General features: G+C 40.0%; 1 protein-coding gene across 1 annotated transcript in view; it reads right to left on the bottom strand.

The window, feature by feature from the left end:
• The window catches only part of TTN (titin), a 271,719-nt gene that overhangs the window by 14,179 nt on the left and 239,284 nt on the right, over nucleotides 1-18,256 (bottom strand). Inside the window, exons 287-311 of the mRNA XM_033112268.1 lie at nucleotides 17,673-17,969; nucleotides 16,978-17,565; nucleotides 16,572-16,874; nucleotides 16,164-16,460; nucleotides 14,527-14,814; nucleotides 14,116-14,415; nucleotides 13,547-13,849; nucleotides 13,142-13,447; nucleotides 11,263-13,029; nucleotides 10,647-10,940; nucleotides 9,553-9,840; nucleotides 9,142-9,441; nucleotides 6,968-9,034; nucleotides 6,564-6,866; nucleotides 6,142-6,447; nucleotides 5,757-6,047; nucleotides 5,366-5,662; nucleotides 4,931-5,236; nucleotides 3,745-4,050; nucleotides 3,379-3,660; nucleotides 2,605-3,198; nucleotides 2,188-2,475; nucleotides 1,786-2,085; nucleotides 979-1,281; nucleotides 110-412 (exon numbers count right to left, since the gene is read on the bottom strand). Coding sequence (XP_032968159.1) covers nucleotides 110-412; nucleotides 979-1,281; nucleotides 1,786-2,085; nucleotides 2,188-2,475; nucleotides 2,605-3,198; nucleotides 3,379-3,660; nucleotides 3,745-4,050; nucleotides 4,931-5,236; nucleotides 5,366-5,662; nucleotides 5,757-6,047; nucleotides 6,142-6,447; nucleotides 6,564-6,866; nucleotides 6,968-9,034; nucleotides 9,142-9,441; nucleotides 9,553-9,840; nucleotides 10,647-10,940; nucleotides 11,263-13,029; nucleotides 13,142-13,447; nucleotides 13,547-13,849; nucleotides 14,116-14,415; nucleotides 14,527-14,814; nucleotides 16,164-16,460; nucleotides 16,572-16,874; nucleotides 16,978-17,565; nucleotides 17,673-17,969 — 11,277 coding nt within the window. The remainder of the gene's footprint in view (nucleotides 1-109; nucleotides 413-978; nucleotides 1,282-1,785; nucleotides 2,086-2,187; nucleotides 2,476-2,604; nucleotides 3,199-3,378; nucleotides 3,661-3,744; nucleotides 4,051-4,930; nucleotides 5,237-5,365; nucleotides 5,663-5,756; nucleotides 6,048-6,141; nucleotides 6,448-6,563; nucleotides 6,867-6,967; nucleotides 9,035-9,141; nucleotides 9,442-9,552; nucleotides 9,841-10,646; nucleotides 10,941-11,262; nucleotides 13,030-13,141; nucleotides 13,448-13,546; nucleotides 13,850-14,115; nucleotides 14,416-14,526; nucleotides 14,815-16,163; nucleotides 16,461-16,571; nucleotides 16,875-16,977; nucleotides 17,566-17,672; nucleotides 17,970-18,256) is intronic.

Below are 18,256 nucleotides of genomic sequence, written 5' to 3'. Positions count from 1 at the left end.
CTGGGGAAAAAGGTAGTATGACAATTAGCATTTTTTGGGGGGAGGGGAGGGAGAAGGAAATAAATCTTAAGGCAGTTATAGCAGAAAGTAAATGATGGTTATGTCTTACCAAGCATTTCTGTGATTTTGACTGTTCCTGGTACCTCAGCAGGCTCCCCAGGTCCACCAGCATTACAAGCGAGGACACGGAATCTGTATTCAGTGCCCTGAGGTAGATGTGTTAGAGTATATTCCCGAATTTTGGTCGGGGTGGTGTTACATTTAGTCCATTCATGTTGATCTACTTTTTGCATTTCAATCAAGTAGCCTGTGACTTTAGATCCTCCTTCATCTTCTGGAATACTCCAGGCCAGGGAGACTGATGTCCTTGTTGTATCAGTAACTCTTGGGTTTTGTGGCTTTCCTGGAGGAGCTGGGAAGAAGAATAAGACAACAGCATACTTGTTAAAGATGCAGTGAAGCTGAAAATCAACTGTGCCACCTAACAAATCCAGTAGAAACACGGACAATTAGCATTAGAGTATTTTTTGTTTTGTAAAAATTTAATTCATTTTGTCAGTTAAAATACTTAAAGCTCTTGCTTTTTCTTTTGTTTTAAATGTGCTTTATTTATGATCACTACTACTTACATCTATCATCAGTTTTTGAAGTACTTTCAGAAATATTAACTTATTTTAAAATTTTAACTGTGATATAGGGCATATATTAGGAGTCCAATTTTAAAGAGGGGGAAATAGACTCAAGAGAAGAATATAAAAAGTTACTTGCCAAAAGCTGTTAGGGGCTGGAGTAGGGGGGGATTGATGACAAAGGGATACAAGCAAACTTTTTGGGCTGATGGAAATATTCTATGTTTTTTGATTGTGGTGGTGGTTATAGAACAGCACATTTTTCAAAAGTTATAGAATTATACATTTCAGAAGAGCGAATTTTACTACATTAAATTACACCTCAATAAACTTATACAAAATGTATTACCAATTGGATCCATGGCAACGATGGGTTTGGAAGGACGACCTGGTTTTCCAGTCCCTCTCACATTAATGGCTGTGACACGGTGTTCATATTCTAAGCCTTCAATAAGGCCAGTAGAACGGTACCGTGTCATCGTCACTGGTACTTTATTTACACGGACCCATCGTTCTGCTCTCACTTCTTTGCGCTCCACAATATATCCAGTCACTTGGGAGCCACCATCGTCTTCTGGTGGATACCAAGTAAGTGTCATGCCATCACGGGAGACATCAAATATTTGTAATGTTTCTGGAGGTCCAGGAATATCTGCAGAAAGACAAAGGAAAAACACAATATGGCAATATGAATAAAGTAAAATAATGACTCATATGTTTGGATGTCTCACCTTTCTAAATGGTATACAAGACTCTTATGACTATTTTTCCAATACTTTCATTTTTGTACTTTTCTTGTTGTTTCTCGTTTTCTTTAACTTTATAAACATTTATTAAGCATGCATTCTGTATTTTTTCTCACTAATAACATAGCCAGTCTGTTCTTCCTTCCCTCCCTTGCTCCCTTGTTCCCTCCCCTTTTCCATCCCTCCCTTCCATCTATCCCTTCCAAACTCTCTCCTCCTCCCTTTCTTTCAAAAAAAAAAAAAATTTTAACCATGTGGAAAACCTTCAATAAAAGGAGGTTTAGAAACCTTAGAAAGACCTTGGATTAGTTTTGTGACCCATTTTTACTCACATTAGGGCATGTTAGAAACAAATTCCTTTTTGTTAGCATTTAGAATCAGAGATGGGGTGGGAGGGTCTAAGGACTTACTGATGCTGCTGCGACATTCTATGACCTCAGACTGCAAGTAAGAGCCAATCCCGAAGCGGTTTGTTGCAGCCACACGGAACACATACTCATTTCCTTCAGTGAGTCTGGTAAACCTAAATGTCGTTCTAGTCACTGATTCAGATACTGGTAGCCAGCCTGGACGATGGGCGTCTCGTTGTTCTACCACATAACCACTCAGTGGAGCACCACCATCCAGTTCAGGTGGTTCCCAGGAAATGGTAACTGAAGTAGCATCGATTTCATCGATCTTGATGGGCCCAGTAGGTGGACCAGGCTTGTCTATGAAAGAAAAAGAAATCAAGGAAATTAATTTTCACTTAAAATCAAAATTGGGTGGCTGAATATCAACCACTTGCTTTTGTTTTTATCATGTGTCCTTACCAAGAATGATAACTTTAATGGTCTCTGAAGTAGTTCCAGTTACATTTTTCAATTCAAGTATATATTCTCCAGTATCTCTGATAGTGGTTTCACGGATGGTTAATTTAGTGACTTTAGTATGAGTTTCAACTGTGACACGCTCTGATTCTTTTAGTTTAGAACCAGAAAAGAACCAGGAAGCAGCAGGAGGTGGACGACCAGCGATCGGTATCACCAGCTCTATTGGTTTGCCAGCTGGGACATGGATGGTCTTTTGAGGCATTGTAGAAAGATCAATTGTTGGCAACACTGTGAGAAAGAAATTAGGTACTTATTCTTAAGCATTATTTCTAATGACATAGTGTCATGAATTCTGAATGTTTATTTTACTTTACTATTATTGTCATTTTTTTTTTTTTTGGGTGAATTGGTACATACCTCTGAGGTCTTGTACAGTCACGGCTGTGACAATCTCTCTTGCTTCTGACACACCTTTCTCATTTTGTGCCCTTACTCTAAATAAGTACTGTTCACCTTCATTTAAGGAAATAACAGTGTGCTCTAGGACTGTGGGTTTTAAGGTGACAACCTTCATCCATCTCTCAGTGTCAGCTTTGCAGGCCTCGAGAACATATCCAGTGAGTCGGCTACCACCATCATAAAGTGGTTTTTCCCAGGCAAGGGTAACAGTTGACTTGGTGACATCGACCACTTCCAGTTTTGTAGGCACCAAAGGCACTTCTGAGACCAGAACTGCATCAGATGTTTCGCAAGGCTCTCCAATGCCATAAATATTTTCTGGCAACACTCTGAAATAGTACATGGTTCCTTCTACAAGTCCAGAAATTCGGTAAAGTGTCTTGCTGCATTTGGTAGCTACTGTTTTGAATGCTCTCATGGCAGCTTCACGCTTCTCAATAATGTAATTGTTGACTGGAGCTCCACCATCAATTGTGGGGATTTCCCAAGTAATGGTCACAGAATCTCTTGATACTTCCTTAACCTTCACTGAAGAGCAGGGACCAGGAGTATCTAAAAAGTAGAATGAAAAACTCATACTTCTAATTTGCCTGATTGGTTGATAGATTTTTTTTTTTGTAAGAAAATATACTCAACATAGTTTCTCTCTAGAGAGGTGACCAATCATAGGTCAAGGTGTATCTTTTTAGAGAATATACTCACAGCATCATCAATTTTCAGACCAATACTTACCATATACTTTAACAAGGACTGTTGCTGATTTCTTGCCAGATTGATTTTCGGCTTCAATGGTGTATTTTCCAGCATCATACCGGTTAACTTTGTCCACGATAAGTAAAGAGTAGCTCTCAGTGGTGTCAATAATTGCCCGGTTGGCAAGGTCAATGCCCTTCTTGCTCCATGTGATGACGGGAGGTGGTCTTCCAGATACAGACACCATCAGGCGTAACGAGACACCAGCTCTGAGGGTCACAGTCTTCTTTAAATCATCTGTAAGCTCAAGATCTGGTATTTCTGGAAAGTAAACGTCAAAACTTAATTATTCATGAACAGGTGTGACGAGCAAATAATTCACCTAAAATCTTATATAAAACATACCGAGTCTTTCCACAGGCTCAATTTCAGCAATTGACTCGCTGTATTCACTCATACCCTTCACGTTCACAGCAGCAACTCTGAAGGAGTATTTCTGGCTTATTTTAAGATCTGTCACAGTGAATTCAGTATTTCTTATTGTAGCGTTGGTGTGCACTCGGTACCACTGATCAGTATCCTTCTCTTGCATCTCAAGAACATATCCTATGATGTCAGTGCCACCATCATACGTGGGTTTGGTCCATGCCAAACTAATGCTGTGCTTGGTGGTATCCACAACTCTTGGAGCAGAAGGTGGGCCAGGGGTATCTACAAAATTTTAAAAGGGGGATGCATGTATTAAACAAATAAGGAAGCTTTGAGATTTGTATTTTTGGTTTTCAAGAATCACAAAGGTATTATTGTTCTTTATCTACACTCACAAAAATAATCTTTGTAACTGGGTTCTCCTGATGTTACAGGACAGCACTGCATGCTGTCACTGTTGTTGTTATTATTATGATTACTATTTCAAGAATTAAACTTCTTTAGAAAGGTAGATATTTCTTTCCTGCTACTTTGGCTAGCTATGCTGTGCTCTTTCAGCTAAGCTCATTTTTTAAAGTATCCATTCTCAGGGGCTTTTCTTTATTTTCTCAGCTGTCCCAGGGTTAATGCCACTTGTCACTACATCTCTAATGAGTACAAGATTCACTTTCTTCTGTTTTCCCTATTCAGTCCCAATGATTCATTCCTTCGTTTTGGGGCTAACACTCTGTACAAGGATTTGCTTCCTATTTTTGCAGCTCTTGTGAGAATTATTATAACACTAGAAACTATGCTCTGCTGAGCCTCTTCTTAAAAAAGACTTTGTTTTCTTTTCAGGAGTTACTATCACTACAGTGCATTTTTCTCCATTCTTTGGAAGATTTATAAAATACATCCCTTTCATATTGGTAGCAGAATAATTTATTTTTTTCATAGATTAGAAAATAATGCAACGATTTTGAGCAATGTAATTGCTAACGTATCAACAGAAGTTATAGTTAAAATGTTCTCTGACTTAGGCTATATTTAAGATCCCTTTAATAAGCATATGGTTTTCTAGACCATTCATAAATTCTACAAGTTCTCAAAAGTGGCATTTGGGAGATTAACTGTAATACGGTTTTGATACGCATTAGGTTTATGTATGGTTCTTGAAACTCACATGATGGTTCTCGGCATGAGATAAAGTCGGAAGCTTCACTGGGTTCACTGTTTCCGGCTGCATTCACTGCAGTCACCCGGAACTGGTAATCACAACCTTCCATCAGGCCAGTCACCTTCAGCCTGGTGTCATATACCACATAGTCTTTGTTGACACGCGTCCAGCGCAAGCTCTTCTTCTCACGTTTGTCCACTAGGTAGTTGCTGATCTCATTGCCCCCATCAGATTCAGGTTTTGTCCACTGAATGATGATATGCTCCTTGCCAGCCCCAACTTCTTCAGGTATGCCAGGTTGTGATGGAATAGCTGTTTGCATTTTTATGAAAATAAGGATGATCAGAATCACACCAAGACACTACTGATATGACTGCCCTCCTGCTCCCCCGATCCCATTACATTTCAACTAGCAATTTGTTTAAAACTGTTAATACTCACTGAATGCATTTCTGGCTATGATTGGCTGTGACTCAGCAGGCACACCAGGGCCGTATTTGTTTACTGCCCGCACTCGGAATATGTATTCGTTGTTCTTGATGAGTCTGGTAACTACATAGGATAGGGTTGGGCATTCGCTTTCAACAATCACCCAGTGAAGTCTGCTTGTCTCGCGTCTCTCCACAATGTAATGAGTTATTTGTGCTCCTCCATCTTCCTGAGGAAGGTTCCAGGCTAAAGTACACTTCTCCTCTGTTACTCTGCTGACGGTGAGATTTCCACATGGGCCAGGAGAATCTGAAACAGGTGCAATGACAAGCAATAGTAAAAATCTTTCTTGTGTCCACCCTCGAAAATGCTATAAAAACAAAAGAACATTTGACCTGCTTACCAAGGACTTTGACCGTGACAGAAACGGCCTTGGTCCCACTGGCATTCTTTACTGTTAAGGTGTATTTTCCACTGTCACTTCTGTCACAGAACTTGATCACAGCAGTTGCCCGTTTGCCAGTATACTGCAAAGAGACTTTTTCACAGAGATCTAGTTCCTTGTCTCCTTTGGTCCAGATAATTTTGGGTTCAGGTTTGCCACCAACTGCAGCATCAAGAACAAGATCCGAGCCTGCTCTGATGGTCACCAGATCACCTTGTAATCTGGCATCCAGTTCAGCTTTGGGTGGAGCTGTCAGAGGCAAACAGATGCGAATGAATATATGACAGTTAATTTTCGTATCAATTGTGATCAATTAAAAGGAGAACATTGAGTATTTTTTTACCGTATTCATCTCTGCAGGTGACGGGGCCTGTAGATTCTGATCCTTTGCTTATTACACCTGCTGCATTCTTGGCCAACACACGGAATTCATAAGTGTCTCCTTCACTGAGAGCGGTCACGGTGAAGGAATTGTCAGATACGATGGTATAGTTGCACTTCAGCCAGCGACCGTCTCCGACTTCACTCACTGGCTTACGCTCTATGATGTAACCCACAACCTTGCTGCCTCCATCATATACTGGGGCAGACCAAATCAGGGACACTGTTGATCTTGTGACATCTGTCACCTCTGGTCTTCCTGGTGCATCTGGAAGTGATACAAAAATAAGGTTAAAAAAATACAACTCTGAATTCTACGAGTACTACTGCTACAACTAATAATATTAATAATAAACGAATGTACCCTTAAGTTTTGATACATACCAACTGGATTTTGAGCCATCATAGGTCTTGAAGCTTCACTGGCTTTGCTAACGCCTGCGGCATTGAGAGCATATGTTCTGAACTGATATTCCAGTCCTTCTACCAAACCAGTTACTTTGTAGTTGCACTCTAAGCACGGCACTTTATTTTCTTTCACCCAAAGAATGGTGTTACGTTCTTTCTTCTCAACCCAGTAGCCAACGATTTTACTGCCACCATCATGATAGGGTTCTTCCCAACGAATAGACATGGCATTCGCAGACACATAGTAGACTTCCGGTCTGGTAGGAGCACTTGGTGGGACTAAATGTAAACAAAGGTATCAAATATGAATACGATTTTATAAAATTCAGGGGAAAAAGTTAATAATAGAGACTTTGAAATATGATTTTTATTTTTCTTACCAAATGGATGCTCAGCAACAATTGGTGCTGATTCTAGAGGCTTGCTGACACCAAATCTGTTCTCTGAACTGACACGGAAAGAATATTCCATGTATTTTGTAAGACGAGTTATTTTAATCTGAGTGCGCTTGACACTGGAATTGACAAGCTGCCAAGCTGTTGTACCCGACTCACGCTTTTCAACTATGTAATTCGTAATTTCAGTGCCTCCATCATCTTTAGGTTCAGCCCACGAAAGGACACATGATTCAGCGGAGACAGATGAGACCTCGATGGGGCCAGTTACTGGACCTGGCCTGCCGATAACCACAACTGTGATGGTAAATGTTTTAACACCAGCTGTATTTTCCAGGGTCAAGAAATATCTTCCAGAGTCACCTCTCATGCTCTCCTTTACAGACAAGGTGGTTTTGTCTTTTGTTGTTGTGATACTCATTCGATCTGTCTCTTTAAGTCTCATTTCTTCCAGCTTCCATGTTACTTTAGGGGCGGGACGACCACTGATTGGCACATCGATGGTGAATGGGCTTCCTGCTTTGCAAGTTATGAGCTGATTGGTAATTCCAGTGAGATCAGCAGTGGGCTCAATTTGAGGCTCCTTGATGATGACAGAAGAAAATGCTTCCCTGGGTTCACTGTAGCCAGCATCATTCTTGGCCTTCACACGGAATTCATATTCAGTGTTCTCAACCAGGCGCTCCACTGTGAAAGTCAGCAGTTTGGTGTGACCAGCTTCAACCCAGAAGTCAGATCCCTTTTGTCTCATTTCGAGCAGGTAGCCAGTGATCCGGCTGCCTCCATCATGGTCAGGTTTAAGCCAAGCTAAGACGGCAGAGGATTTGCTTGTGTCAACAATATCAAGTCTCCTAGGTGGAGCAGGCTGCTCTGTGGCAACCACTGGTTCTGGCATTTCATAGGGTTCACCAACACCGTACTCATTTTCTGCAGAAACACGGAAATAGTATGGAACGCCTTCTGCCAGGTCATTGACCTTGAGGATCTGACGAGTGCATTTTTCACTGACAACCTGCCAGCTACGGCGACTTGCTTCTCGTTTCTCTACCACATAGTGATGGATTCGGGCACCACCATCAAGGAGAGGGGCATCCCACATCAATGTAACAGATCCCCGGGTCACATCCTTGAAGGTAATCGGGCCAGGTGGGCCTGGAGTGTCTAGCACCTTGACGGTGAATGTGATTGACTTACTACCACTGTTGTTTTCCACCGTAAGGGTATATTTCCCTGCGTCATTTCTGTTGCAGTTTTCCACGGTGAGCGTGCTGAAGGAGTCTGTTGTATGGATATCAGCCCGAATGCTAAGGTTAGAGTCGGGTTTGCTCCACACAGCTGTAGGAGTTGGTCTACCCTGATAGGCAATGAAGAGGCGAATACTGGCTCCAGCTCTAACAACATGAGTCTGCTTGAAGTTTGCGTCGATGTCTAACTCAGGAGCTGTTAATCGGTCAACTGCTTTAATTGAGCCAGTCACTTCACAGCTCTCTCCTTGTCCAGCACCATTGATAGCACTAACCCGGAATTTGTATTCTTCTCCTGCTTGTAGATCTGTGACTGTATATCTTGTTTTCACACATGCCTCTGTATTTACCTTTTGCCAATCTCCTAAGTCAGCTTTGCACATTTCAATAATATACCCAATTATTTCCATGCCTCCATCGAACACTGGCTTAGACCATTCTAAGCTCACAGTGGTCTTTGATGTGTCTGTCACTTTGACCACAGTGGGAGCACTTGGTGGGCTGACTGGCTCTCTACATTTGATTAGTCTTGAGATATCACTAGCAGGTCCTATTCCTGCAGCATTTTCAGCCATGACATGGAATTCATACTCATTGCCCTCTATCAGACCAGTGACTTTATGTCTTGTCTCAGAGATTGGTCGTTTGCTGATCACTTTTACCCATCGTGTGCTTTTCTTTTCTCTCCTTTCAAGGATATAATGTCGAATTTCATTGCCACCGTCTGATTCTGGCCTTGTCCATGTCAGGGTAATGCTATTGCCAGTTACATTACTAGGTTCTGGAGTGCCAGGGGCATCAGGAATAGCTGTAAAATGAGAACAAAGAAAGAAAGAAAGAAGCAAACAAATTACACATGCTTGCTTGGAAGTTAATCTTATAAAATAAAACCATTTCATAGAAATGGACACTTACTATATTGTATTTGAGCAACTACTGGGTCAGAATCAAGTGGTCTGCCAACGCCAAACTTGTTAACTGCAGAAACACGGAATTGGTATTCATTGCCATTTATTAGTTTAGTGGCAGTATAGCTGTGGGCTTCACAATGATCCTCAATTAGTGCCCACGCAAGTCTACTGGTTTCCCGTTTTTCAATGATGTAGTGAGTTATGGGAGCACAGCCATCATTGAGCGGAGCGTCCCACCACAGGTTCATCTTCTCGCCAGTAATATTGGTGAATCTTATTGGTCCAACTACTTTTCCTGGTGTATCTATAAGAGAAAGGTTCCTGGGTTACTTTCTTTTTCCATGCCCATTAAAATGCAATCAGGCCTAATTCGAGTCCTATAAATTGTAAGATTAAGAGACTATTTTAGAAGTACCTTGTACTTTTACTGTAATATCTGCTTTTGCAGTGCCAGATGAATTTTTGGCTTCCACTCTATATACACCACGATGGTCACGAGTAGCATGTCTAACGAAGAGGCTGGTGGATCCAAGGACATCGGTTATTTCCATATTCATCCTCTTTTCAATTTCTACTTCATCTTTGAACCAAGTTACTCGAGGTACTGGTCGTCCTTGCACCAAAGCTTTAATTCTAAGGCTCTCCCCAGCCTTAATAACGAGACCATCAAAGTACTCAGGGCCAAATTCCACTGTTGGTGGAACTATAAAAGAAATAGAAATAATATGTATTAATTTGGCTTAATAAAGATATAAATTAACATGTTTTTCATTAGTACTATATCATAAAGTCAGGAAGAATGAGGTTTATTCTGTATTACCAAAGGCTATTCTAAAAGTAGGATTGATAATTGATCATTTAGACTATGGGGTTAAATATTTGCATATTTTTAGGTATGTCCTTTGTTATGTTATTAATCTTGCATTGCCATTTATAAAAAGAGAAACAAAACATTTACAGATCATTTACTTCCTAATATTGCTGCATATTCAAAATGTTCCTGTATGAGGCTATCAGCTATACCCAAGCAAGGTGATGATTGTGCTTGGATATAAGCTGTATTTTAGTAACTTCAATATATTCTTCATTTTAAAGTCTATTTTGTCAGATATAAGTATTGCAACTCCAGCTTTTTTTCTCATTTCCATTTGCATGAAATAGCTTACTCCAACCCTTGTATTTTAGTAACTTCAGATGGACAGTTATTCTTGAGAGCCTTTTTCCTTATTATGAATGACTGAAATTACAAAGCTAAAAATTCATTCCCACTTGCATGCTATTTGTATGGGAATGGAGTGAAATAATAGACATGGTTAAAAGAATTGATGCCAATTACATTTTTTCTTCTTCTCTTCAACTGAAAGGTAAACAATCTATTTCATCCACATAGCAACCTTGGGTAATCTGTATGAAATGTTCCTGTTCCCATTTTATAGATTAGGGACCAAAAGTATTTTTTAAAAATGTCAATGCCCTTAGCCTTATTGGAAATCCGTTGTAAATACGTACCATTTTCATCTCTTGTCATAATAATTCCAGAAGACTGTGAGGGTGGGCTTATAGTTCCAACAGCATTTCTTGCAATTATTCTGAACTCATATCGATCGCCAGGACTAAGTCCTGTAACTGTGTATTGACATTCACTGACATCAGTAAAGTTGCATCTAACCCAACGATCACTCCCTTGCCGTTTCTCAATGCTGTAAGCCACAATCTTACTGCCCCCGTCACGCAATGGTGGGTTCCATTTAAGTGTGATGGTTTCTCGGGTGACATCAATGTAGTCAGGAGTGCCTGGGGGGTCTAAAAAATGATATGGAAGTTAAATGCATCATTATTTCTGTAATCAACTCTTAATCATCAATGGAAGAAAAATAAATTAATAAATCTTAGAAGCTCATTTTAACCATTAATTTCAATTTTTTATATCATAATCTTTAAAAAGAATTTTAAATTACTTTATTAGACTGATTGAAAATCATCCTCCTTGCTTTACTTGACCAGCTTTCTAGTGATAAGATATGTGAGAAGGTGATACATGGAAGAAAAGCAGTGTTTGATTTGTTTGTTGCTAACATATTCAGTTACTCAATTAAGTATATTTGAATAATACTCAATCACTTACCTACTGGGGAAACAGCTAAGGTAAATTTGCTTGGGTCACTAGGTCTGCTCAGGCCGGCAGAATTTTCAGCATATACACGGAACTGGTAATCCAGGCCTTCTATCAGTCCAGTAGCTCTGTATTCTCTTCCAGATATTGGTGATGTGTTAACTCTTTGCCAGAGAATGCTGTTTCTTTCTTTCTTCTCAACATGGAATCCAGTAACTTCTGAACCACCATCATAAACCGGAGCATCCCAAGTTAGTGACATGCCATCAGAAGTCACATTGTATATAACTGGCTTTCCTGGGGGGCCAGGAATCCTGAACTGGTGTTTTGCCACAATTATGGTTGAGAGGAGTGGCTGGCTGACTCCATATCTGTTTTCCGCCCTCACTCTAAATTGGTATTCAGCGTCTTTGACTAGATTAGGAACTTTGAAAGTTGTCCTGGCAACACTTGAACACACCATCTTCCAATTAGTTTGTGAAGCTTCCCGTTTCTCAATGCTGTAACAAGTAATTTCTCCTCCTCCATCATCTTCAGGCACATCCCATGACATAATGACACTGTCAGCTTTGATTTCATCAAATCGAATGGGCCCTTTGGGCTTTGATGGTGGGCCAAGTGTGATGACTGTAATGGGAAATGAGTTTCTACAAACTGCATTATCAAGAACAATGGTGTATTTCCCTCCATTCTCCTTCTTGGCATTCTTAATACTCAAAGTAATTTTGTTTTCAGTTTTACTCAAACGAACATTTTCACTTTCTTTCAATGGCAAACCATCTTTCAGCCAACTGATAGATGGTTTGGGTTTTCCTTTATAAGGTAATTCGAGGTGCACATTATGCCCAATTCTCACAGTGACTTGCGCTCCAGGGATTTCTGACAGGTCAACTTCAGGTGTAATTACAAGTTCTTTTACTGTAATTGGCCCAATAGTGACAGCATCACTTAGTCCTTTCTCATTTTTGGCAGACACCCTGAATTCCAGGACTGACTGTTCCTTCAGTTGGACAACCTCAATTTCACATGTCTTACTTATGCCTGCATGTGACCATGTTTGTTCTACTTCAGCTTTCCTTTCCACAATATATTCTGTGATGACACTACCACCGTCAAAGTCTGGCTTGGTCCAGGTCAGGGTAACAGATGTCTTTGTTGAATCTTTCACTGAGAGATCGCGTATAGGAGCTGGTACTTCAGCAGCCTTCACCGGCTCTATAGTTTCGCAGGGTTCCCCAATTCCAATTTCATTTTCTGCAAGAACTCTGAAGAAGAACGGAATTTTCTCTGACAAATCTGTGACCTTAAAGGATGTACTAGAACATTTGTGTGACACTGCAGACCATGTTCTCTTGGTGGCATCTCTCTTTTGAATGACATAATTTATTATGGGAGATCCTCCATCAATGAGAGGAGGATCCCAGAACAAAGTGACTGTGCCTTGAGAAACATGTTTAATCTGTAGTTTCTGGCAGGCGGCTGGCGTATCAAGCACTTTAACAGTCACAGTTGAAGACTTTGGTTCACCAACTCCATTTTCTATTGTGAGAATATATTTTCCTGTATCATTGCGAGTCACTTGAGGTATAATGAGTAATGAAGATGAATCAGTGTTTTGAATACTGTATCTGGCATCACTGCCAAGATTCTTCTCATCTTTTCTCCATGTGACAGTAGGTGGAGGTCTGCCCTTAAAGGGAATAAATACTTGTACATCTTCACCGGCTTTAGCTATAATAGATGTTCTGAAAGCCACATCTAGGTCAATCTCTGGTTCCTCTGCAGATATAAAAGGGACACACACAATGCATTTTAAAGCCAGAAAATGAGTGATTTCTTGGAAGTACTCTAGTAAAAAAATAAGAACACAATCATACCAGTCAGTACATACCAAGTATATCTTTAGCTTGCACAGGTTCAGTCATTACTATAGGTTCTCCTTGCCCAGCACAGTTTACAGCAGATACCTGGAAGTAGTAATCGACTCCATGTTTCAGGTTAGATACCACATATTCTGTAGTTCTGACTTCTCCTTTGGTAGAGACAACAGTCCATTCTTCTTCTTCTCCTTGTCGCATCTCAATAACATATTCGGTAACAACACTGCCCCCATCATAGACAGGTTTACTCCAGCCAAGGGTGATGGATGATTTAGTTGAATCTGCAATTCTTATCTTAGCTGGTGGGCCTGGAGGATCTGAAAAGGCCATTCACAATAGAGTCATTACATAATCACATTCAAGTTGGTGACATGAAAGGAAACATAGGTGAAGATGCTGCCTTTATGAGCACTTACCAATAGGATCAGCAGCTTTGTAGAAGTCAGATGGTTCAGAAAATGGACCCTGTCCGGCAGCATTTACAGCACAAACTCGGTATTGATAGTCACTGTTTTCCGTGAGTCCTGTCACTTTTTGTCTGGTGTCGCGGATAGTCTCCTTTAGGACTTTAAACCATCCTAGACTCTTCTTGTCTCGTTTCTCAAGGAAATAGCCGCTTATTTCATTACCACCATCTGCAACCGGTCTGTTCCAGACAACAGTCATTGAATTCTTGGTAATCTTTGTCACCTCTGGTATGCTTGGAGGCCCTGGTGTAACTATTTAGAAACAAAAAGGAAAATGAGTTCAAAGGATCAACATTATTGATAAAGTCTACCTTTTAATCTTTAAGTCTTATCCAAGAATATTAGTTTCATTTATCATACTTTCCACCTTGTGAAAAGGATAACACTGAGAGGAGATGTGAAACAAAAGGAAATCAAATCATTCTAAGAACACATATTAACAAGCTAGCAGAATAGTTTATGTTTACTTTTAAAATATTTGTGTTTGATTTCAGTTTTCTAATGAAATATTGTCTCACCAAATGCATTCTTTGCTACCACTGGATCAGATTCCAGTGGTTCACCGATTCCGTATTTGTTCACGGCTCGAACCCGGAAGATGTATTCATTTCCTTTAATAATTTTGGTGGTTTTAATGATGCACTCTTCTAAATTTTCAGACACCATAGACCATATGACACGGCTTGTCTCACGCTTTTCCACAATGTAGTGAGTGATTTTTGCACCACCATCATCCGCTGGAGGCTGCCAGACAAGAGTTATCTTTTCAGCAGTGACAGTCTTAAATTCAATTGGTCCACCTGGCGGTCCAGGTTTGTCTGTCAATGAAAGAACGAAACAATGAGTTAGTACTTTTTAAAAAGCTATTATTTAAAATTACTAAATTTTAGGCCAGCAAAATCTGATGTTGGCCTGTATTCAGAACCTACCAAGGATTTGTACTCTGATGGTAGCTGAGGCTGAGCCCATGGCATTCCTTAGTTTTAATTCATAGCTTCCACTATTAAGGCGACTTGCATCTTTGATGAGTATAGATGCAAGGTCAGTGGTATTTTGGACACACACCAGTGCATTGGTTTGTAACTCTTTATCATCTTTATACCACTCAATTGTTGGCTCAGGTTTGCCAGAGATGCCAGCTCTGAGCTTCACAGATGTACCTGCTCTGTATTTGACAACTTCTGTATATTCTAGAGGCAAATCAATTACAGGCCCACCTGCAAGAAAAACAGATGAGAAAATTTAAAAGATCAAGAGGATAAAAAAAATAATTGTGAACTTCAAAATAAAGTCATTGGCCTTTATTAGTAAATATATATACTAATATACATTTACATTTACATTTTAAAAGCAACTCTTCTATCCCAGATGGGAAAGAAAGACTGTGAGCAAGCTCTGTTCCCCAATGACACTGTATTAATTGCAAAAGGACTTAAATACCTTTGAAATGTATTTTAAAGTCTATTAGGTGTTTGATATTGGTGACGAAATGGGATACAGCTGTAAGAACATCGTTGAAGAAACTGTGTTATACATTTTCTTTCATTCTACATTCTCCATCCCCTTCCTCTAACTACGTCCTATTCCTTTTATTTTCCCTTCCCAGTTCACTGATAGCCAGATGTGGGCAGTTCATGTCAGACCCTTGAAGTCTGAATTCTCTACTCAAAGAGCTACATACTTGACTGGACAGATTTTCTGCCAGCCTGCTTAAACAGAACTAAATCTGATTTGCTACACAGTCTCACAAATACTGATTCAGGGTCCACAAAGCCTGATTTATAAAGAGTAGCCCTGGGATACTCAGCATGAGAATGGGAGTGAATACTTTAGCCCAGACACCGTAGAGACTCCTCCTTGAAAATGGAGAACTTTTAGAAAAAGTGTCACAGGGTACCTAACTCTCATGAAACTTTAATTTTTACACCACTGTTGAGTGGAATATGCCACTTGTTTTCCAGAATGGTCAAGTATGTGTATTTTGTATTGACAGCAATGTGCCAAGTGCTCTGGGTCTGTCTGTTTGAATTCCCACTCTATCACTAATGAGCTGTTGGGAAAGTTACATAGATGCTCTAAACCTCATTTTCTCTTCTGTAAAATGGGCTCATCTTAGGGCTGTTAGACCAAAGGGAGAGAATTCATGGAAAGTACCCAGTAAATGCTGCTCATACTATCATCATTCAATTAACACTTCTGTTTAGTCTTTTACTTCTTTAAGAGGCATACTGTCTGGGCACTCAACTATGGTTTTAATTATTGCCTCTGATAATTTAAAATAGGAGCGTGAAAGCACCTACTCATACAAACAAAGCATCATAAAAGTTTGAAGTTGCAAAGGCTGTTAGATATTCTGTAACCCAAATCTCATGTTTTAAAGTTAAGTCAAAGGGCCTGGAGAAGTTAAGGAATTTTCCCAAGACTCACAGCTGGTTTATAATTTCTTCTAAAAATCTAACTGAGGTGCATAGTAAAGGTTATTTTACAGATTAGGACCAAAAAAAGTAAGGCTAAATATTGAGTTAAACTGCTATTGGGATTCAAAGTGCTAAAAATGCTTACGTACCATAAGAATCGATGCACGTAACGGGGCCTACAACCTCAGATGGATTGCTGACGGAACCAACAGCATTTCTAGCAAAGACACGGAATTCATACTGGGAATTCTGCGTCAAGCCAGAGACAGTAAATTGAGTTTCAATAACATTGGTGAAGCTGGCCTTGGTCCATCTACCATCTGGAAGATCGCGTCTCTCAACAATATAGCCTGTAATCTTGCTTCCTCCATCGAAAGCTGGTGGTTGCCATGAAAGGTTGACAGAATTCTTGGAAATATCAGTGATACGGACATTTCTTGGTGGTTCTGTGGTAGTAAGAGAAAGCAGATTAGCGGCACTTACGTCAACATTATTTTGTTTTGCAGAAATAAGATTTGCATTTTTAAATAGTCAGAACCTTCTCATACAATACATACCACAGGCATCTATAGCTAGGACTGGGTCGGACGCATGGCTGGGTTTTCCAACACCAGCAGCATTTTCTGCATACACCCTGAATTCATAAATAAGTCCAGCACTGATTGTTGTGACTTTGAAGTGAGTTGTGCGGATGACCATTTTGTTGACTTTTTGCCATAAAATACTGTTTCTGTCTTTCATTTCCAGGTGATAGCCTATAACTGCATTGCCTCCATTGGACACTGGTTCATGCCAGGCCACGGTGATGCTTTCTCGAGTAACATTAGTAACCCATGGTGTAGATGGTGGTCCCGGTGTTGCTACAAAAGAGTGAAATTTCATAGGTTAATAGAGATATTTAAAACATTTATGTACATCTATGTAAATGGAAACCTGGTATTTTTGATAAGTTAGACAACTTACTGTATGGTAGTTTGACAGTCACATAAGCTGAATCTATGTGATCACTGATGCCGAAGCGGTTTTCTGCCTTGATGCGGAATTGGTATTCTTCTCCTGTGGTCAGTTTCATGACTTTAGTCATGGTTCTTGCAACTGTTGCAGACACTTCAGTCCATACTGCAGTACTTGTCTCTCTCTTGAGTACAATGTAATTGGTAACCTGACTTCCACCATCGTACTTAGGTGGCTCCCATTTGAGAGTCACAGTTTCTTCAGTTATATCACTAATAGCAACAGGGCCAGTTGGGGGACCAGGCCTATCCAGTACGACGATGTTAATAAGTGCTTTGGTTGTTCCACTGGAGTTGGAAGCAGTGATCTCATATCTTCCAGCATCAGCAGCAACGCTTTCTTTGAGATTAATGGTCAAGTTTTCTGCAGTAACTTCAGTGTTAAACCTCATAGTTGCTTTTAGGGGGACACCATCTCTTGATAAGGTCACTTTGGGTAGTGGTTTTCCAGAAATTGGAATATCAACTTTAAGGTTTGAACCAGCTCTAACATACACAGTTTGACTTGGGAAATTCTTCATATCAATTTCAGGCGGTTCTGTAAAAGAAGAGTATGGCAGGTGAAGGTGAAAAAGAATTTCTAAAAATTAACTCACGTCAACGCCAATTATTTCAAATTTTGCTTCTACATCAAATTAGACATACCTAGTTGCTCCTTAACAAGAACAGGAAGCAGAAGCTCTCTTGGGTCACTCAGACCAGCTTGATTTTCAGCAAATACCCGGAAAAAGTATTCAGAATTCTCCCTCAGACCAGAAACAGTGTGATGGGTTGACTTTACCACGGCACATTTAACCCAATTTTTCTGTCCTTTTTCTAGTGTTTCAAGGATATAGTGTACAATTCTGCTTCCACCATCATGTTCTGGCTTCAACCAGGTCAGGGAAACACTATCTTTGGATACACTTGTTACTCCAAGTTTTTCAGGTGGGCTTGGTTTTTCTAAGAAAGGAAAACATCAAAAGAAAGGGAAGGTTATTACAACATTTTGACCCGTGTATGTTCTTCCTGCATTGTCAAAAGAAAAATTTTAAAGGAAAGCCATATGTTTACTCTGATTTGAGTCTTTCTTACTTTTTATACGACCAGTCTGGCTTCCGAGCCAAGCAAAGCTTCCCCAGAATTTGTCATTCATTGCATGTTATACATAGCATGTCATAATGTTTAAACTCAAATTAGTGTCAAATGAGCAGATTAAATAATAACATCCCAGATTTATCATGCGTATA

The sequence above is a fragment of the Rhinolophus ferrumequinum genome, chromosome 8, assembly GCF_004115265.2.
Source record: "Rhinolophus ferrumequinum isolate MPI-CBG mRhiFer1 chromosome 8, mRhiFer1_v1.p, whole genome shotgun sequence".
NCBI lineage: Eukaryota > Metazoa > Chordata > Mammalia > Chiroptera > Rhinolophidae > Rhinolophus > Rhinolophus ferrumequinum.
This window is presented reverse-complemented; position numbering and strand designations above follow the sequence as displayed.